Source organism: Coenobita brevimanus, chromosome 77 (assembly GCF_032717465.1).
Source record: "Coenobita brevimanus isolate Jiangsu-jjx chromosome 77, ASM3271746v2, whole genome shotgun sequence".
NCBI lineage: Eukaryota > Metazoa > Arthropoda > Malacostraca > Decapoda > Coenobitidae > Coenobita > Coenobita brevimanus.
This window is the reverse complement of record NC_137030.1, coordinates 1,180,426-1,203,887: the sequence shown is the minus strand read 5'-3', so window position 1 is coordinate 1,203,887 and position 23,462 is coordinate 1,180,426. Positions and strand designations below refer to the sequence as shown.

The following is a 23,462-nucleotide window of genomic DNA, read 5'->3' as shown; positions in this document are numbered from 1 at the left end:
GGGTGTTCTCGGGGGCACTATACTGCATTTTATATTTATATATATATATATAGAATGAGGTAGTGGCCAGAGTTTTCCTAATTAAATGAACAACAGTAAAGGAAATAATCGCGTGGGTTTAAAAACAAAAAGTGTTACAAGACTGAAGTAGAATGAAATCGTCAGGGGCTAGGAAGACGGACAGAAAATAAATCATCCGATGAAATTGGGTAAGGGTGTTAACGTCACTGTACCTGGTACTGCCACGGCCAACAGTACTATTATCGTCTTCACCAGGGCTTTCATCCTATCTCTGCAACATAATAAAGAATGTCAAATCTTATTGCATCGCCATCCTCATTATCGTAATCATCTTGAAAGTAAATGAGTCAGAATTATCACCCAAAACACTAGTAACTCCTTTATTACTAGAGAATAATAACACCATCTCAAACAAAATAAGAGTGATAAATACACCACACCACGAATATAGAACCACTACATGCAACACACAGATACTCCCTGCCTCCCCCTCTCTCTCTCTCTCTCTCTTTCTGTTCTCGTGGTCGTTCCCTTGAAAATGTTGTCAACCTTTTTTTTTTTTTTTTTTTTTCTGGTCATACTCATTTTGATTCAACGAGTTAGGCCTTGACCTGTCTAAGTGCACACGTCTCTTCCTTGATTTTCACCTACCTTTTTACATATCTAGCTACCTTTTTACTTACATTCCTACTTATCTACCTGTATTTTACCTGCCTTCCTATATATCTACATAACTACCTGCCGTTTTACATAACTTCCTACACATCTACGTACCTTTTATCTGCCTTCCTGTATATACCTACATATTTCCCTACCTTCGTACATATCCACCTACCTACCTTCCTACACATGAACCTACCTTTTTACCTACCATCTTACATATCTACCTACATTTTTACTTGCCTTCCTACATATCTACCTTCCTACACATTGCCTACCGTGTTACATAACTTCCTACATATCTACCTACCTTTTACCTGTCCTACATATCTAATGACTTACCTTTGTACACATCTACCTGCCATTTTACATTGCGTCCTACATAACTACCTACCGTTTTACCTACCTTCCTGCCTACCTACCCACATTTTTTCCTACCTTTCTGCATATCTACCTACCTTTATAACTACCTACATACCTACCTACCTTTTTCCGTGCCTTCCTACATATCTACCTACCTCTAACTACTTACATACCTACCTACCTTTTTCCCTGCCTTCCTACATACCTACCTACCTTTTTTAACTACTTACCTACCTACCTTTTTCCCTGCCTTCCTACATATCTACGAACCTTTTTAACTACTTACATACCTACCTGTTTTCCCTGCCTTCCTACATATCTACCTACCTTTTCAACTACTTACCTACCTACCTTTTTCCCTGCCTTCCTACATATCTACCAACCTTTTCACCTAACTTCTTACATACCTACCTGCCTTTTCAATTACCTTCTTACCTACCTGACCGCTTATCTGCCCAACTACATCCCTACTTAATCACCTACCGACTCTTATATCTACCTACTTACTTTAACCATCTGCATCCCCACCCACCTACATACCTACCCAACCACCCACCTGCTACCTACTCATCCACCCACTCACCCACCTACCTACCTACCTACTCATCCACCCACTCACCCACCTACCTACCTACCTACCTATCCACCTGCCCACCCACCTACCTACCTACCTACTTACCTATGTATGTACCCACCTACCTACCCTCCCATCCACCTACCTACCCTTTTATCCATCCATCCACCTAGCTACTTACCTTCACATTCATACCCACCTGCCCATCCACACACCTGCCTACCTACCTACCTGTCCACCTACCTTCCCTCCTACCTACTAATTACTTTTTAACCTACCCACCCACTTACCTACCCATCTACCTATTTCTCCTACCAATCTACCAGCCTACATTCCAGCTTACCCACCCACCTACTGACCTACCTACCTACCCATCCACCTTCTCCCTACCTACCGATACACCCACCCACCCATCTACCCATCCAGCCACCCACCTACCTACCTACCTACCTACCCACCCACCCACTGACTTACCTACCTACATACCTACCTCCCTGCCTGCTTGCCTGCATACCTCCCTACCTACATACCTATGTACCCACCCAACCACCCACCTACCTACCCACCCTCCCACCTACCCACTCACCCATAAATGTACCTACTTACCCATCAGCCTACCTACCTACCCTTTTATCCATCCATCTACCTACCTACCTTCACATTCATACCCACCTACCCATCCACACACCTGCCTACCTACCTATCTATCTACCCACTTACTTTCCAACCTCCCACCCACATACCCACCCACATTCCTACCTACTTTCCCACCTACCTGCCTACCTTCCCAACTACCTACCCATCTACCTGCCTACCATCCAACCTACCCACCCACCCACTGACCTACTTACCTACCTACCCATCCACTATCTCCCCATCTGCCAATACACCCATCCACCTACCTACCTATCTGCCTACCTACCTACCTACCCAGGTACCCACCCACCTGCCCACCCCCTCACCTACCTACCTGCCTACCTACCAGCCTACCTAACCAACAACTGAACTACCTATCCACCCACCCACTTACCCATACACCCACTCGCCTACTTACCTACCCATACACCCACCCAGCTACCTACCCACCCATCCACCCACCCACCCACATACCTACCTACCTACCCTTTTTTCTGCCCATCCATCTACCTACCTGCCTACCTACCTACCCACTGTTTTATCTATGCATCCATCCATCCATCTACCTACCTACATTCACACCCATACCCTCCTACCCATCCACACATCTGCCTGCTTACCTACCTGCCTACCTGTCAACCTTCCCTCCTACCTACCCATCAACCCACCTACTTTCCAACCTCCCACCCACCTACCTACCTACCTACGTACTTCACCCTCCCACCTACCTACCCATCTAACCACCTACCTTCCAACCTACCCACCCACCCACTGACTTACCTACCAGCCTACCTACCTACCCACCCATCCACCATCTCCCTACCTTCTGATACACTCACCCATCCAACTACCTACCTACCCATCCACCCACCAACCTACCTGCCTAACCACCAACCAAGCTACCTACCCACCCACATACCTATCTACCCACTTCACCCCTACCCACCTAACTTCCCAGCTACCTACCCATCTACCTTCCAATTTACCCACCCACCCACTGACCTACCTACCTACCCATGCATCATATCCCTACTTGCCGATACACCCACCAACCCACCCACCTACTTACCTACCTAATGACCAACCAACCTACCCATCCACTCACCCACCTACCTACCTATCCACTCACCTACCCACCCACCTACCTATTCACCTTTCCACTCACCTACCTACCCACCTACCTATCCACCCACTCACCCCACCCATCCACTGACCCATGCATCCCCACCCATGTATCCCCCCACCCCCCATACCTATTTACCTTTTATGCTGTTTTGGGAGGTAGTTCTATGGGAAAAATCCATGAGAAAAAATAGGGATATGGTAAATAGGTCCATGAGTAAATGTGGAAAATGATAATAGGTCAATGGGGGAAAGTAGGTATGAAAAATTTGGTCAGAAATAGGTTGGGTTGTAGTAGGTCTTAATGGATTGCAGGTTTGGGGAAAGAGCCCATGGTCAGTAGGAAAATAGGTCTATGATCAGGATAAAAGTAGTAACATGGTCAGTGAGAAAGGTCCATGGACAGTAAAAAAAAAAAAAATGATCAGGATAGAAATAGGTCTATGGTCAGTAAAAAAGACCAAGATAAAAATAGGTCCATGGTCAGTAAAACATGATCAAGATAAAAATAGGTCCATGGTCAGTAAAAAAGACCAATCAAGATAAAAATAGGTCCATGGTCAGTAAGAAAATGTCTATGGTTAGGGTAAAAATAGGTCCATGGTCAGTGGATGAAAAACCATGGTCAGTGTAGAATAGGTCCATGGTTACTGTAGGAAAAGGGCCATGATTAGATGAAAATAGGTCCATGGTTAGTGGATGAAATGTAAGCAGATGAAAATAGGTCCATGGTTAGTGGATGAAATGTAAGCAAATGAAAATAGGTCCATGGTTAGTGGATGAAATGTAAGCAAATGAAAATAGGTCCATGGTTAGTGGATGAAATGTTAGCAAATGAAAATAGGTCCATGGTTAGTGGATGAAATGTAAGCAAATGAAAATAGGTCCATGGTTAGTGAATATAAATAGGCCTATGGTTAGTGGATGTTAGTGAATGAAAATAGGTCCATTGTTAGTGAAAAATGTTAGCAAATGAAAATAGGTCCATGGTTAGTGAATGAAATGTTAGCAAATGAAAATAGGTCCATGGTTAGTGAATGTAAATAGGTCCATGGTTAGTGGATGAGATAGTGAATGAAAATAGGTCCATGGTTAGTGAAAAATGTTAGCAAATGAAAATAGGCCTATGGTTAGTAGATGAAAAGAGGTCCATGGTTAGTAGATGAAAATAGGTCCATGGTTAGTAGGTGAAATGTTAGCAAGTGAAAATAGGTCCATGGATAGTGAATGTAAATAAGTCCATGGTTAGTGAATGAGATAGTGAATGAAAATAGGTCCATGGTTAGTGAAAAATGTTAGCAAATGAAAATAGGTCCATTGTTAGTGAATGAAATGTTAGCATATGAAAATAGGTCCATGGTTAGTGAATGATGTTAGTGAATGAAAATAGGTCCATGGTTAGTAAATGAAAATAGATCCATGGTTAGTAAATGAAATAGCAAATGAAAATAGGTCCATGGTTAGTGGATATGTTATTGAATGGAAATAGGTCCATGATTAGTGAATGAAATAGCAAATAAAATAGGTCCATGGTTAGTGAATGAAAATAGGTCCATGGTTAGTGAATAAAAATAGGTCCATGGTTAGTGAATAAAAATAGGTCCATGATTAGATGAAAATAGGTCCATGGTTAGTTGATGAAATGTTTGCAATGAAAATAGGTCTATGGTTAGTGAATGAAAATAGGTCATGGTCAGTGGATGTGATGTTAGCAAATGAAAATAGGTCCATTGTTAGTGAAAGAAATGTTAGGAAATGAAAATAGGTCCATGGTTAGTGGATGAGATAGTGAATGAAAATAGGTTCATGGTTAATGAAAATAGGTCCATGGTTAGTGGATGAGATAGTGAATGAAAATAGGTTCATGGTTAGTGAATGAAAATAGGTCCATGGTTAGTGAATGAAAATAGGTTCATGGTTAGTGAATGAAAATAGGTTCATGGTTAGTGAATGAAATGTTAGCAAATGAAAATAGGTCCATGGTTAGTGAATGAAATGTTAGCAAATGAAAATAGGTCCATGGTTAGTGGATAGTGTTAGTGAATGAAAATAGGTCCATGGTTAGAGGTCAATGGTTAGTGAATGAAAATAGGTCCATGGTTAGAGGTCAATGGTTAGTGAATGAAAATAGGTCCATGGTTAGAGGTCAATGGTTAGTAAATGTAAATAGGCCCATGGTTAGATGAAAGTCCATTATTAGATGAAAGTAGGTCCATTGTTAGTGGATGAAAATAGGTCCATCGTTAGTGGATGAAAATAGGTCCATCGTTAGTTGATGAAAATGGGTCCATCAGTAGTGGATGAAACTAGGTCCATTGTTAGTGGATGAAACTAGGTCCATTGTTAGTGGATGAAAATAGGTCCATCGTTAGTGGATGAAAATAGGTCCATCGTTAGTGGATGAAAATAGGTCCATTGGTAGTGGATGAAACTAGGTCCATTGGTAGTGGTTGAAAATAGGTCCATCATTAGTGGATGAAAATAGGTCCATTGGTAGTGGTTGAAAATAGGTCCATCGTTAGTGGATGAAAATGGGTCCATTGGTAGTGGTTGAAAATAGGTCCATTGTTAGTGGTTGAAAATAGGTCCATTGTTAGTGGATGAAAAGTCCATTGTTAGTGGTTGAAAATAGGTCCATTGTTAGTGGATGAAAATAGGTCCATTGTTAGTGGATGAATATAGGTCCATTGTTAGTGGATGAAAATAGGTCCATTGTTAGTGGATGAAAATAGGTCCATTGTTAGTGGATATAGGTCCATTGTTAGTGGATAAAAATTGGTCCATTATTAGATGAAAATAGGTCCATTGTTAGATGAGAATAGGTCTATGGTCAGTGAAGGAAAATAGGTTATATTTTAAAACATGGACCAATTATCTGAGGATTTTAAACCATGGACCTATTTTGAGGAAGGTTACAAATCATGGACCTATTTTGAGGATTATAAACCATGGACCTATTTTCTGAGGAATATTTTAGACCATGGACCTATTTTCTCATGATTATAAACCATGGACCCATTTTCTGAGGATTATAAACCATGGACCTATTTTCTTAGGATTTTAAACCATGGACCTATTTTCTAGTGATTATAAACCATGGACCTATTTTCTGAGGATTATAAACCATGGACCTATTTTCTGAGGATTTAAACCATGGACCTATTTTCTGAGGATTTAAACCATGGACCTATTTTCTGAGGATTTTAATCCAGGAAGATTTTAAACCATGGACCTATTTTCTTGGGATTATAAACCTTGGACCTATTTCCTGAGGAAGGTTTTAAGCCATGGACCTATTTTCTGAGGAACATTTTAAACCATTAACCTATTTTCTGAGGAACATTTTAAACGGACCTATTTTCTGAGGATTATAAACCATGGACCTATTTTCTGAGGAACATTAAACCATTAACCTATTTTCTGAGGAACATTTTAAACCATTAACCTATTTTCTAAGGAACATTTTAAACCTTGGACCCATTTTCTGAGGAACATTTTAAACCTTGGACCTATTTTCTGAGGATTATAAACCTTGGACCTATTTTCTGAGGATTATAAACCATGGACCTATTTTCTGAGGATTATAAACCATGGACCTATTTTCTGAGGAATATTTTGAACCATGGACCTAGTTTCTGATGATTATAAACCATGGACCTATTTTCTGAGGATTATAAACCATGGATCTATTTTCTGAGGATTTTAAACCTTGGACCTATTTTGAGGAATATTTTAAACCATGGACCTATTTTTTGAGGAGTATAAACCATGGACCTATTTTCTGAGGAAGATTATAAACCATGGACCTATTTTCTGAGGAAGATTATAAACCATGGACCTATTTTCTGAAGGTTATAAACCATGGACCTATTTTCTAAGGAAGGTTTTAAATATATGGATCTGAAGATTTTAAACCATGGACCTATTTTCTGAGGAATATTTTAAACCATGGACCTATTTTCTGGGTTTTAAACCATGGACCTATTTTCTGAGGATTATAAACCATGGACCTATTTTCTGAGGATTATAAACCATGGACATATTTTCTGAGGATTATAAACCATGGACATATTTTCTGAGGATTATAAACCATGGACATATTTTCTGAGGATTATAAACCATGGACATATTTTCTGAGGATTATAAACGATGGACCTATTTTCTGAGGAAGATTATAAACCATGGACCTATTTTCTGAGGAAGATTTTAAACAATGGACCTATTTTCTGAGGAATATTTTAAACCATGGACCTATTTTCTGGGTTTTAAGCCATGGACCTATTTTCTGAGGAATATTTTAAACCATGGACCTATTTTCTGAGGAATATTTTAAACCATGGACCTATTTTCTGAGGAATATTTTAAACCATGGACTTATTTTCTGAGGATTTTAAGCCATGGACCTATTTTCTGAGGAAGATCTTGGAACATGGACCTATTAGAGGAAGACTTTGAACAGTGGACCTATTAAAGATTTTAAACCATGGACCTGTTTTCAGAAATTTTAAACCATGGACCTATTCTGAGGAAGATTTTAAACCATGGACCTTTTTTCTGAGGAAGTTTTAAAACTATGGACCTATTCTGAGAAAGATTTTAAACCATGGACCTATTTTCTGAGGATTTTAATCCATGGACCTATTTTCTGAGGAAGACTAAGCCATGGATCTTTTTTCTGAGGATTATAAACTTTAGACCTATTTTCTGAGGAAGATTTTAAACCATGGACCTTTTTTCTGAGGAAGTTTTAAAACTATGGACCTATTCTGAGGAAGATTTTAAACCATGGACCTTTTTTCTGAGGATTTTAAGCCATGGACCTACTTTCTGAGGAAAAAGCCATGGATCTTTTTTCTGAGGAAGATTATAAACTATAGACCTATTTTCTGAGGATTATAAATCATGGACCTATTTTCTGAGAAACATTTTTAACCATGGACCTATTCTCTCAAGGGCAGTTTTTGACCATGGACCCATTTTTTCAGGAACATTTTAAACCATGGTCCCATTTTCTTATCGTTGGCCTGTTTTGTGAAGGAAATTTTTACTATGAAGGTGTTTTCTCAGGAACGTTTGAAACCATCAACCTATTTTCTGAATGACATTCTTATCCATGTACCTATTTTCCCAAGCTTTTTACCCATGGACCTATTTTGCATTTTTAACCATTGACCTATTTTATAAAGGGCATTTTCAACCATAGACCTATTTTATAAAACATTTTCAACCATAGACCTATTTTCACAAGGATATTTTCTGACCATGGATCTTTTTCTGTAGGATGTAAACCATGGACCCATTTTCTGAGGGACATTTTAAACAGTGGACCAGTTTTCTCAAGGACATTCTACACTACCTATTTTTTCAATGGCATATTTTAACCATGGACCTATTTTTTAATCTTTACCTTTCGACCTATTTTACTTTTACCTGTGGACCTATATATATATATATATATACTGTATATATATATATATATATTTTTACTTACCTGTGGACCTGTCTTATTACTTTTTTACCTGCAGGTCTATTTTTGTACCTTTTACCTTTTTCTTTTTACCTGTGGACCTATTTTGAAGACCTATTATCCATATATATTTCCCTTCATTTACTTTTTCACCCATGGACCTATTTTCATTCTTGGACTTCACCCATGGACCTTATTTTTCTACATGTACCTCTTCATCCATGGGCCTATTTTCTCATATACCCATTCTCCCATGGACCTATTACCCCCTCCCCTTCATATTTACCTACCCATTCTTGTGCCCATTTATCCATATACCTACTTCCCTACCCATGCATTCATCTCCCTGCCTACCCACCGAATTACCCATCTGCCTACTTACCTACCCACCTCCATACCTGTAAGTACCTTTTTAATCAGGTACCTCTACCAATCCCCTCAACATACACAAAATGTTAGGGAAAAACATACATTTGGCTTATTTTATGTATTTTATTGATTGGCAGGCCAGCACATATACAATCAAAGCGCCTCTCGTGTAGTAGCGCCAAATAAATCGTTCCCGACACAGCCAAGGTAGACCATTCACTCTCGCAGATATAACGGCAACAACCTTTTAAGAAAAACTGACGGTACATTGGTGGAAAGACCCCTCGACATCGAAGTGCCTGGATTTTTCTGCTCATTTCTCTCTAATAACTTTTCATGGTCATACTATAGGAAAAAATGAGAATTAGTACTGAATCAATAGGTGGATTAATCCGCCAGCTACGGTAACTTTTCAAGGCCGTATAAAGAAAGATTAGCAAATTTTTCATCACTAATCCTAGTTAATGAGAAACACCCCCTTAAAAAATATATGAATAAATTTTGAGAGTGTATAGACAGTATGTGGTGGGTTATTTTGCTCGTTTCTCTAGCTGCAATAACTTTTAACTTGGTTATATTACAAAAAATTAACAAGTATTAAATCAGTGAGCCAAGTTAACGTGAAATAAACAATAAATGTGGAGTAATAAACTTGTGCAGTGTACTGACAGTATGTCCCAATACCAGCGGCAAATAGTTCTGGAATATGCACATAGTCTTGATAAACTAGAGAGAAAAAGCAGATATTATAAGGTATTTTTATATGTAATGAACCAGAGACCAATTCAAACACTTAAGAAACCAGAGACCAAATCAAACACTTCATACAACCCAGATACTGCAGTGTCAAGGGAACACAACCACACATGAACCTTTGGTATATGAGAATGAAAACCTGGGGTGTGAAACAATGGGCAGGTATTCTAGGAGGCTTCTTATAATCTCTTCCTTTGCCATTTAGTCCGCATATTACACTTATACCGTTCTTTTATAAGTTATCGACAGTTCCCATAAGCTACAATTAGATACCGAGGCATAATGAGCAGAATAAACCACAAAGGAAGATGTGTAAAGAAATTCCAAAGCCACTCCGAATAATGACCCAGTTTATCCTGATACAAATTTCCTCCTTGGTACGAGCCCTGGTGGTCTTGGACAACACCATCATCGTAGCAAAGAGAGGGAAGTGGAATGCTTTGTGAAAAAATCAATGCTGGATTTACAAAAGGAACTACTGTTTATCACATCAAGCAACCATCATCACAGAAAAAACAAAATAAAATGAAAATAAACACAAGAGGAGCTGATGTGTGTAGTGTTCAGTCTTTGGCATTGGCTCTGCTCGGGAATGCTTGCAGGATTGCTTGCAGTGAATAGGAACGGCTCGATTGGGTTTGAGGGTGATGGTGAAAGATGACGGTAACCTGTAATGAGTAAGGATTGCTTGAATTCAATAAAAATGGGTTGATTGGGTCTGTAAGTGAGGTGGAAGCAAGGGATGGAATGGAATGGAGATGTGAATGTGTGGCTTAAAAAAAAAAAAAAAAAAAAAAAAAAAAAAAAAAGAGCGTGGGAAGGACAAATGTAGAAAAATGTGAAGTAATAATAAGCACTGGGTTGCCTTCAGATAATGCTAGTGAAAAATTAACAAAAAAAAAAAGGATAAAAATTTGAGATGTGGAGTATGTTCAGTACTATACTGCTCAGAATAAAATGATATAGATGGAAACAGCAAAGAAATATGACAGGTACATGAAGGACACTGAAAAAACATGTGTAGTGATTCAAGTAACTGTAAGCAGAAAAGAGGCAAAGACACAGAGACAAACAGGGTGTATAAGAGATAATGGATTAGCTTGAAATGTGATGCATTAATAGAATTAAAACTAAGATGTATTTATATATATGTACACAGCCACAAATTATTTACAAGACTAATTTAAATAGCTTGAATGTAAAAATGTCAGGAGGTAGAAGAAGATGGATAAATGGATTATAACCAACTCTTGATTTATAAATACGTTATAATGCGAGGAATATAGACAGAAATGGGGTAAACAGACAAACTGAGGTAGTGTAAACAGCAGTGCAGTACTGGGAGAGAATAATAATATAGTAATAATACTGGATAATATCAACATGACTTTTTCACAATTAACAATGGGGTGATAGAAAGAAATGCACGTTATCGATGGAAAGGGGTAATAATAATATCGTGACATTTTTTCCCACCTAATAATGGAGTGACAATAATGAAAAATGCAAATAAAATGAATAGAAATGGAAGAAACAGGTAGAGACAGACTACATCTTTTAAATACCCCAATCCAAACTTTTGTGAATATCTGAAAACTTAAATAATCCAAACTTTTGTCAATATCCAAAAACTCCTATATCACTGCAGACCCTTGCAAGCATTCATAGTGAGCGAAATACATTGTGAGGTATAAATACTAGAATAAATATAAATTTCATATATATATACACACTATCCTTACACCGATCACACCCTCGGAAAAAATGTTCCTATTATCTACACTCGTATTTCCCCCCCTTCACATTTGGTCACATATGATTGTTATACCCCGTCAAAAGCTTCCTTCTGCATCAGAGTTAATACCACTGACCAGTAAGCCTTCCATCAGCACTGCCATCATCATCATCCATCACTACTATTTTCACATAGCAAAATGCTTTATGATATGCCTGTTTTTTTTTGTTTTTTTTGTCCTCTTTTTACTTCTACTAAAGTTGGGTGATTATATAATAATAAGTGTTATCATCATAGTCATCACCTAATATCAAAATGTACCATGACACCTATTTTTTATGCTTGCTAGTGCCAGATGATCACATTCTATCACCACAAAGTATTGAATGTGCAATGATGCCCCATTGTTTTCCTCTTGCTAATGTCAGATTATTTTACCAATATTTTCAATGACTTCTCATGCTAAAGGACTTAGAACTTGCCATTAGCCTTTTCAGTACAATGATGGCCTCTCTCTATTCTTGCTACCACCACACTATGTACAGTACATTAAAGTTTGGCAATCTCTCTCATACTAAAGGGGCTAAATAGTCAGGTGTCATTATTCAACTGTTCATTGTGATAAAGCGATAGAACAATGATTTTGCAACGACAATATCAAAATCCACATACACGATAATTATGTGGTGGCTGCGTACAACAGTCCTGTGTGTACATGGTGCCTTCCACACATGCAGTTGGTCAGATGTTTGAGTTAAGATGGTCACCAAATGCTTAAAGTCACTGTGACTGCCTCCCTTTCATTCCGTTTTGTGCCTGCAAGGCCAGTGAGACACCACTACTACTGCCCAGTGAGTGATAACTGTGTATGAAATACTGAAACTTGACTTATGACCTCTTTTTCATCATCACCCTGGGTCAACCAACCTACTGCAACTGTCCTTTCTTCATTATTCTAATATTCTCCCAGTTTGCAGCATTTTCTCGATTCATACATTCAGTTACGTTACAGCAATTTTATATGATCTGACGCTTTCTTGTAACGCAGGATTTTCTTAGTTCGTTTGTTTTAAGTTGTAGCATTTTCTTATTTCTTATATTCTATACCGCAGCATTTTCTTATAATTTCAAATTTACATCGTAACTCTTATGTTCCTGTGTTCTCATATATCTCTTACTTCCATCTCAGTTTGGGGTTCCAAGACGACATAACAAAATCTGTCTCAGTTTGGGGTTTACTGAGCTTATCCCTTAACTAATGGAAGGCTTACTGTTACAAATTCAGTAATGGAGAATGGGGATCATTGCACAGGGTAGTCCATAGGAAAAGCTCGTCCAATCCACCAGATGATTTTTCGTGTGTTTTAGGGGGATGGCTCAGTGTTATCAGTGTCTGCCCTACATCATTTATTAATTTCCTACCCCCACTGCCACATCCACACCCACACCAGCAGAAAAAACCATTCCCTCAACACGCAACATACAGTTGGACTAGTTGCTGGTGGAGTGTTATTCCTGGACTACCCTATATACAACCTGTCCTGTACAGTACTCGGTCTGGCTTTACATCACCTAAAACGAGAATCACCTCATCACAATTAACTTCTCAAAAGACGAGAAAAAAACAAAAATACCTCAGTGTTCGTCCCTAGGTGATGTGGTTCAATCAGTTGACCTTTCAACCTCTGGATGCCTATTTTTAATCTATTCTTGCTATCTACAGGGATTTCTACTATGCTTTGGAGTGTTCTGAATGGAAGGATTAGACATAGTTTTCGTTAACCCCAGCATCACCATTCCACAACCACCATCATCATAATCGTCCAATCCTGTTTTGCCCTGTGAGGAGTGTAGGAGCCCGGAGCCAGGCAAACTGGCAGATACTGTATATTGTAGGTGTTAGATACCACCTTCATTAACCTCTTCACCACCAGGCTTAATATCATAGGGGTTAGAATATAGCCTTCATGAACCCCTTCTCTACCAAACATAAAAGAATGTACTCTGTAGATAGCAAAAATTAAATACAGTAACAATAAACTCCATACGGTGAAAGACACTAACACTGAGGTATAAATAAATAGCTCTTGTTCTTAACTCAGCGTGTACAATGTATGTTTGTAAAAGAATAGTCGTAATGTTTTCTCCACATCAACGTTATGTGTTCTACCTGTCTAGCACTGAACTTGGTCAAGCATGAACGTTTTCGGAGCTCCCGTTAACCCTTTCAGCATAAGTAAGTTTTTCATTTACTTTTTCCTGCATCCAGATTATTTCTTCTAGCCTATGAAAAGCTAAAAATGGGTAAACTATATTGTTAATAATAATAATTAATTTGGCTCCTCTCTCTTCCAAATAAGATCATAAAATTAATAATAGTAATACTGTAATAATAATAATCTGGCTCATCTCTTTTTCCATAAAGAACATCATATAAAATAATAATACAGGCTAATAGTAATGTGATAGAATGAAATACAGTACTAACTAAAACTTGCCCAGTTGAATAAGCCACACTTCCATTCACTCACCATGCAAGCCCTCAGAATCCTAGCTCCACTTGTTGCCACTAGATTATTTCATCCCACTAACACTTCTCATACTGAAAGGGTTAATGGTGAACGAGTAGACACTGCAAGCTTGAAACAGTATTGAAAAGCGAAACAAGAGCCATTTCAAACATCCACAAAGCGCGGGGAAATGTGTTGGAGAGGGGAATCGGCTCTTCACCTTAAAGAACCTTATTTTATAGTCTTGTAAAAAAGTGCATTATGGAGAGGCATTAGAGGCTTGACGGGCGGCTATGTTGTGAAAAAATAGCGGCATGGAATTCTTGAAGGATACGGAGAAGGGAGGGAAAGAACTGAAACCCCCGCAGCCTGAGAATGTACTCAGTAATTTGTTTAATTCTCTTGGTGGGACTGGAGGCATAACAGCAACTTGGTGCTGGAAAGAGATGCCATCTTGCTGTGGCACCAATATAAATGGTCAGCGCCACTGCCCACTTAAACAAACATCCCTCAACCCCCAGTGGACTGCAGGTTGAAGCTGCCCTTCTCCGACAGTCCACCATCTTTTGGGGAGACGGAAACTAGTTGAGGGACATTTGTATAACCAGGCAACGAGCTGACCAGTTATATCAGTGCCACCACATGAAGGCATCCATCTCCAACACCATAGTACAAATAAAAAGAAATAACATTCTCAAGCTGTGGGGGATAGAGTGTATACAGATTCCTTTATGTACTGAAGAACTTGTGCTTATATCCATTTTCTTTAATGCTCATGGGCAAGGGGGATTAACTATACAAATTCTCAGCCACTATTATACAGTGACATTTCTCTCTATAGATAATATTATTGTCTATACTGTACTCGCTAATCTGGAAGCTTAATGACAGAGGAACTGCTATGAGAAAAGAAAACGGGCCAAGGAAAGCCATTTTAATTTCATCCTTGCCAACACAATTTTTACTCAGCTTAGGAGAGACTTTTCAAACCACAGGGGGTCAGAGCCAGCCTTAATATACCCCTTGAAATTTGACAGAGCTTTCCTAAGCTTAGTATAATGATCAGGTAATAGCAAAAATGATAAAAAAATGAATATCACCCAAACCCGTGTTTAAAGACATCCTGCCCACTTAGATCAGCTTGTTTCATCTCTATACTAAATTACGTCTGTAAACATATTCCTCTGCAAAAATTGAACTACCGGTATGTTTAAAGTTATTAGCCCACTTAATACCTGGTTAACATCATTGTCTATACATTACATCGGCAATTGAGTTATGTTTAAAGACACGGCCCATTTCATAGTTGGATTCACATCATCATCTATATTGCATTCGCAGACATGTTCCTTGGCAAAAACTCTGAACTAGCTAATGATGCACCTCCTGTCCAAAGGGCTTATATATGTGTGAGTGAATACTGTAAGCTATGTTGTCTATACACTGATATGAAGAAAAAGTGGCGTTTTGAAACACGAGCCTTTCTTATTATGAGGATCATCCGCATGAGCATCATAATTATACGCTGCATCAGACGTAATGTGGAATATCGCAGCTGATGCACATCTTAGTGTACATGGTAGCAGACTGAAAAATGTACCCAAACTTGACGTATCACTGGGCATCTAAAAACACTCAAAATCGTGTAAATTTTTTCCATTTACGGCATTAACAAAAATTTTACAGACACAACACTCAAAACTTATACACTCTCATTTTCCTCTAGTTACAGCAATAACAAAAATTTTTTACACAAATGCCATCTAAATACAGTACTGTCAAAATTAAAATAAACTTTTTTTTTCAGTTATGGCATTAACTGAAATTTTTAAACAAATCGTTTCTACCAAAACTGTTAGAATCTGTACTGGCTGCTGTTTTTCCAGTAGCAGCACTGACAAAAATTTTTACAAATGCACACATCAAGCATTTAACAATGGCAAGAAAATAATTCCTCCCTTGGTTTATTCTTGATACTCCCACATGATTTTATTCAGCTAAGGAGAGACTGAGTTACCAGCTCTGATGCCTAGTTATACATATGTCCCCAAGCCCCCTCCTCATATCCCTGAGAAGGGAATGGTGGACTGCAGGTGGAGGGCCAATCAGCCTGCAGTCCACCACGTTCTCGCTCCATATGTCCACAACAACAACAAAAACCTAACAGACACTTCTAAGCTGAATAAAATAGCCTGGTGGCAACAGCAATAAAATATAAGATGGTACTGTACTGCTGTACACAAATGATTAATCTGTGTTTTCTGTACGTCTCACAAGCAACCCAGGAATATGTTTGACAAATCGTGTGGTTGAACAAACGAAAGCATGCCCCCTCATAGCAAATTATAGTTTGTACGTAAAGCACACAAATGATGATAGATACTGCAGAAATCAAGAGCGGGGGTTTGTGTCTTGGTTAGTGATAGATGGACTGGAAAAGGAGTTCAGTTAAACAATGTAGGTCATGATATACAGTGTATTGTTGAGATCAAAAATAGAGGTCCATTTCTTGGCTGACAGAGACTGTGTGTGTGTGTGTGTGTGTGTGTGTGTGTGTGTGTGTGTGTTAAAGTACATAAATGATAGCAGATGGTGTGATCAAAATTACAGGTCCATTTCTTGGTTGAGAGAGACAGAGAGTGTGTGTGTGTGTTAAAGTACATAAATGATGGTTGCTGGTGTGGAGATCAAAAGTACAGGACTGTTTCTTGCTTGATGATGTAAAGATGGTTGGCTTTGGTCCAATGTATTAACCCCTTCAGTCCAATGACATTTTATTATTGTTGATTTCAAACATGCATATTAAACTTGGGAGAGACTTTTTAAACTCATGGAGTTAATACAGCCTTCATTTACGCCTACATTACTAGCAGTTCATTCCAAGATGAATAAAATTTTCCATGAATGGCCAAAATAAAAACTATACCATTGGACTGAAGGGGTTAGCAAGCTGATGTAACCCCTTCACCACAATTAGTTACTTTTTTGTCTCCATGTTTTGTTCTTGTTAGTGAAAACTTGAATTACTGTACTGTTCAACCCTCTTTAACCTCACGTTATTTCTTTGACTTTAACTTGGCACAGATTTTCATCCTTTGGCAGCATATTTCATGTAGTTCATTGACAGAAAGACAATGCTACAGCTCTACATCCTTTTCACAGTACTTCTTTGTGGCTAACAATATATTTTGATGTTAATCAGTTGTTAAAGCTCAGCACTGAAGATGGAGAGATGGCAGTTTTATTCCACGTTGAAGTACTGAGCAGAGCCAACAAACTATTTTATTCTTAGGCTGAGGACAAGGATAGGTACATGAAGGAGGGCAGTCTGATGTCAAAGGTAGTGGAGGAGGGAGAGGCTGAGGATGAGAAGGAAGAATGAGAGAGTGGTATATGAGGGACGAGAAGGGAAGGAGAAGAGACCATACAATATCTTCCATATTTCATTTTCACTGCCACTTTACAACCTTACTCATCATAGAGGAAATTTTTGTAGTGATAAAGTGATGATTAGTAAATGATGGAATAAAATATAGCTTGGTCAACTGCATGGCATGATCACAGACTAATCGAATGTACCGTCTAATTGAAATAAAACTGCCATCTCTCCATCTTCAATGCCGAGTTGTACCAATATGAACAGATTAACACGAGAATGTGATGCTAGTCACAAAGCAGTGCTATGGAACCCAAAGCCACAGTATTGTCATTTTCTGCCACTGTGTGAAGTAAACCGCAAAAAGAAAATGAAAACTGGGCCAAGTCAAGGTAAAAGCATTATATTTCACATCAGATTCACTTGAAAATAAATGTAAGGACCCAAAAATACCCTCCTATAAAATATAATTGCCTACACTCTTTTCATCTTAACCTGGGCCAAATTTTTGTGCTTTAGTAGCTTATTTCACATAGATCAATAGCAGAAACAAGACAACACCATAGCTCTACAACACTTTATTGTGATTATCGTCATCCTCCAGTGTTAATGTATTGTCACAACTCATTATCCTTCAAGAGATGGCAATTTCAGGCTAGGTTGGACAATACTATGGCTCTACATCCTCATAACAGCACTTCAAGACAATCCTCTTAACAGCATTTCATGACTATGTCCTCTTCATAGCACTTCTTTGTGACAATCATCATATTCCAGTGTTAATCTACCATTACAACAAGTATTCTAAGAGAAAAGGTAGCAATTTTGGCCCAGGTTAGAGTGAAAAGGATATAGGTTCTGGTGAGGCGTGTAGCTTATAGGTTTAAGTACAAAAGAAGCGTAAGCCAAGCAATTGTTGGTGTATCCGATGAATCGATAAAAGCTGAATAGATGTATCTCCTAGAACTGTTGGGCTTAGAATATATTATAAACTAGTTGAGTAAGTACATTGCTGGTTATATGAAACAGTTTGCTATCCTGGAAAATTAGAGAGATGGAGCAATGGGTTGTGTGTGGAGGGAGGGCAAGTTGATATGGAGATGAGTGTGGTAGAGGCTTGAGCATCTGGTAGTTGAGACCAGACTGAACATAAGTAGAGAAAATGAACAGTGTAGTATGTGACTGAGTTGGAGAGGAGAGAATGGAAAATGAAACGATGCAAGTGAGAGAGAAAAGGGAAAATGGAGTTGATAAATGGAGGACGTTGCATAATACATAACTTAATAGATGAGGGGCATAATAAAATAGATAAATAATCTGACAGATGGGTGATTAAAGCATTCGGCTGCCTTGAGTGGGCATGTTAAGTTGAAGGGTGGTTGACAAACAGGGCTGAGTCTTGCCCAAAGTTGTTTTCACGGTGCGTGTTGGGTTGATAGAGAGTCCAGCATTGGGTTGACGGTGCATTTACTTGAGAAATGACAGTTGGCTGACTTTAATGATTGTTGTGGGTTGAAAGATGGAAGAGAATCTTCTGTTTGGTGGATAAGAGAGTGTGCAGAATAGCTGAGACAGGGGACATAGTAGTAGTATTCAGTTAATGTGAGGGTTGAGAAATGGTTGACAAGGGTGTGTAAAATTTCACAGGTGGTTGAGAGATGTGAGGCATAGAAGCATTCAGCTGATATCTGGGGCGTTCTAGGTTGATTTGTGGGTTGACAGGTGGGGACATTCTAGCATTTGGCAGATTTGTTTGGTAGATGATGAGCACTGTAACAATCGGTTCACTTAAGGGTTGATAGATTGGGGCACTGTAGCATTCAGTTCATTTCAAGGTTGATAGATGGGGGATGTTCTAACGTTCAGATGACTTCTTAAGGGTGCGCGTTGGGTTGATGGGTGGTTGACTGGCGGCTCTGGGGTGGCGGAGGTGGCTGTGGTCCTGGAGTGAGGTACTTCGACTCCTGCCACACATTTCACCGTCCACCTCAGTACTGACAGAAAAGGAAAATCATGGTACAGTATAAGTAACAGAAATTGTTATAAAAAGAAAATTACAGTAAATAATAATAATAATAATAATAATACAATAAATAATAATAGTAATAATAATAATAATAATAATACAATAAATAATAATAGTAATAATAATAATAATAATAATAAATCTATTGCCAGATGCCATAATCCCGTAAGGGGTGGCCTTTTGACTTTGGTTATTTGTTTTACGGGGAGGGGCACTAACCCTCCACCAACCCACTTGTTGACACGTAGGGAGCATGTATGGTTTCATTATATGGTTACCACCCAGTGTTGTAAATGGTTTCTTGGCTTACAGGAAACCATTTGGCTTGTCCCTCAATGCAAAGCCACCTGTAAAGGAAAGAAAAACACTAAGAAGTGACAGGAAATATGGAAGAAATAGGAAAAGAGGAGGGCATGAACAGAAAAAGAATGATAAAGGCTAAGGAAGAAGTAGGCAGCATTACATCAAGTGACTGGATGATGGTCGCCACCACCTACCACTAAATAATAATAATAATAACAACAACAACACAGTAATAGTAACAACAAGAACAATAGTCATAATGCCTGGGAAGGAAATCATGTTTTTAATGATAACAACAGTAGTCTGATATTTAATTTCTTGAAAATAATTATATAAAAATACATAGCCTAATAAAATACCCAAATATTGTACAGGAAAACCCTAGTTTAACAACGCAATTGGTTAAGTAAAAACCCATCGCTAGGCAGGGTATCGTATCTCAGGGTAGATTTAACATGTAAAGTACTCAAGCCTCGGTAACTTGGACTAACGGTGGGGGACTCAGTCCGAGTTATACAATTGTCTGACCTATATGGGTTTGTATTCTAAATCTGCATAAATCATCACATTTTCATGCATAGGGTATTAAGGCACACCAAAGTACAATACACCCACCCTCGTGCTATCACGTGTTCTGCTATTGCCGTTTACTGTTATCATGCACACCCCAAAAGCTGCCATCCTCATGCTATCATGCACACAAGATCTGGGTGGATCAGTGGGTTTGAATTGCCTGGGCCGTGCAGCACGCCGCAGCTGATTGGTGCTACATCATCGACCATCCTTGCTCTGTGATTGGCCCACTTTCCCGCCAATTAGTACACATCCCTGCATGAATAGTGGTGAATGTGGTGTGCTGTGTACCATAAACTTTATTTTGTGAGAACAATGGCCAACAAACCCCCCAAGAAACCCCTGACCATTGCTTGGCGTAAGGCAGCGGGACTTTCAAGGGAGGTGAAGAAGAGAAAGAACCTTACATATGCTCAAAAACTATAGATTTTCAAGATGACTGATGGTGGTGAGACAAAAATAAGTGTTGCAGAAAAATTTTAAGTGAATGAGTTGACAGTGAGAGGCATTTCTAAGAACAAGGAACATATCGAGAAACACATGAGCCTTGCCTCCTCTGATGCTAAGAGAAGTGCTAACCAACTGCTACTCACGACAACAGCTATTAACCCGATATTTGGTGATACAGGCAAAACAAAACTTGGCTGCTGACATGAAAGAAATCATGAAGACAGCGAAGGAAATTTACCGTGGAGTTGCTGCCAAGGTTGGTATTGAGAATCCACCAGTGTTTTTAGCTTCTAAAGGGTGGGTAGAGAGATTTATGGCCAGGCACAAAGTGAAAAGCATGAAGACATCAGGGGAGGCTGCTAGTGGTGTTAAACTGGCTACCCGTATGTAACCAGAAATGCCTGAAAACACTATAGAATCAGGCCAATATACTCCAGACCAGATATTTAATTGGATGAAACAAACTTCTACTGGGAAATTATGCCTCAGCACACAATCATCATACCCAAGTCTGCTAAAATCCACGGGAGGAAGGCTAATAAGGAACAGTTCACCGTACTTTTTGCCATGAACGCATCGTGAACATGCAGATTAAAGCCCACAGTTGTCCACCGAGTAAATAAACCCAGGCCCTACACAGGTTATAATATGAAGAAACTGAATGTGCACTGGCTGACCTCTAAGAATGGTTTTATGTCTGCTATGGTATCCTTTGATTGGTTTCAGGAGTGTTTCGTGGAGGACGTGGAAGCTTTGTAAGGAGAACAACATGCGCTTTTTCATTTTCCTCCTCTTGGGTAACGCCCCAGGCCATTCACCCCTCTTAAGATCTGAAAATCTTAATGTGAAAGTGTGGTTCTTGCCGCCCAACACAACCTCACTCATTGATCCCTTCAACCAGGAGGTTATTTCTGTGGTTAAGGCAGTGTATTCTCATCAACAGTTAAGGATGATGCGTCAAGCTACCACAGACATCACTCTCATACAACATTTGGTGGACAGTGAGGATGAAGGTGATGAAGAACAGGCAAAAGCAGACACAAAATCTGAGCAGCGAGTCTTGAAATTTTGGAAGAACTTTAATATTAAACTGGCAGTTGATCTGATGGTGGATTGCTGGAATAGCATCACCCCAGCAACAATCCATCATGCATGACGTAACATTTTAGAGGGGCTTCCTGAGAACAGATTGATGCAGGTACCTGGTGAGCCACAGTCAGTTGATGCCGAGATAGAGGCAGTGGCAGGGGAGGCAAGGGGAATTGTTGGCCATGGTTTTGAGGACACAATGGGAGACGAAATAAGAGAAATGTTACGACCAGCACCAGTTTCTGCACAAGATATTCTGCAAGAGGATGCTGAGGATAGCCCTGCAGAAGAGGAGGAGGATGACAAAGATAAGGATGGACTGACCATAAATGACATCGTGTCTCACTGAGTTGGGTGGCTACATACGACACATTCTCGAGCAAGATACCATGATTAACGGTGAAACTCGCATATCCTACATCAGTATAGCTCTAGCAAGTTATGAGGATGAATACCATGCACATATTGATGTCTTACATCAGCGACAGATCATGGACTATTTTCGGCAACACCCTCAGCCACAGCCGAACACTGAACCTCACCCACAGCCAGACCCTGAACTCACCCTCAGTCAGACCAACATCCTCAATCTGGTCATTCAATACAACCAGAGCCACAGCCAGGGACCTCTTCACAATCTGAGGGCTTTGATTACGATACCTTCTTGACAGTGTACTTCAGAGTAAATAAAAAAAATGACGAGTAAAACATCTGCGATAAGACAAATACAAAAGCGACAAACACAGAGACAACAAAAACCTAGCACATACAACACAGTACAAACAATAGCCTAGACATACATACATACTGTAGCTAAGTACACATAACGAAGCAATACTTACAACTCGGACCTGCTTGCATGAAATGGGTACGTGAAAGTCAGCATTAGAGTCGTTGGCAATGAAAAAAATAACTTGATCATTATTTTCTTTATTTTCACAGTTAGCTCAATAATTCATCTCTAATAAACACTCTGGATAAAGGTGATATGTGTCTGATACAAGATACAGCCAGGCCTCGTTATGTGTCGGCTGATGGGTTCTAATGTATCGTAATTTAGACAACTCGGGCAATTTTCTTTGTATGTGGTAATCGAACACTAATGGCCATATGTTTGAACCTTAAATGTGTTTTTTTTGGAATGTTTATGCTTGTTAGATATGAAAGGTGCTGGAGATGGATGCCTTCATGTGGTGGCAGTGCTATAACTGGGTGGCTAACTGCCTGGTTATTCAAGTATCCTTCATCTACCGCAGGAAGGGGGGGGCAAAGAGGAGGAAGATGAACTGCAGGAGTGTGGCAACTTCAGCCTGCAGTCCACTGGGTTTAGATTTCAGATGAACGTGGGGTTATACCTACTACTGTTACAACTGCATGTTATCAGCCTGCCTCCCACATTAAAGAATGCAGTCAGCAATGGTTTAGTATGGCC

At 39.2% G+C, this 23,462-nt stretch overlaps 1 protein-coding gene across 1 annotated transcript in view; it reads right to left on the bottom strand.

The window, feature by feature from the left end:
- Window positions 1-18,709: 18,709 nt before the first annotated feature.
- LOC145408401 (uncharacterized) overlaps window positions 18,710-23,462 on the bottom strand; it is an 81,918-nt gene continuing 77,165 nt past the window's right edge. The window contains exon 11 of the mRNA XM_080279128.1: window positions 18,710-19,583. Coding sequence (XP_080135254.1) covers window positions 19,445-19,583 — 139 coding nt within the window. The 3' untranslated portion in view covers window positions 18,710-19,444. The remainder of the gene's footprint in view (window positions 19,584-23,462) is intronic.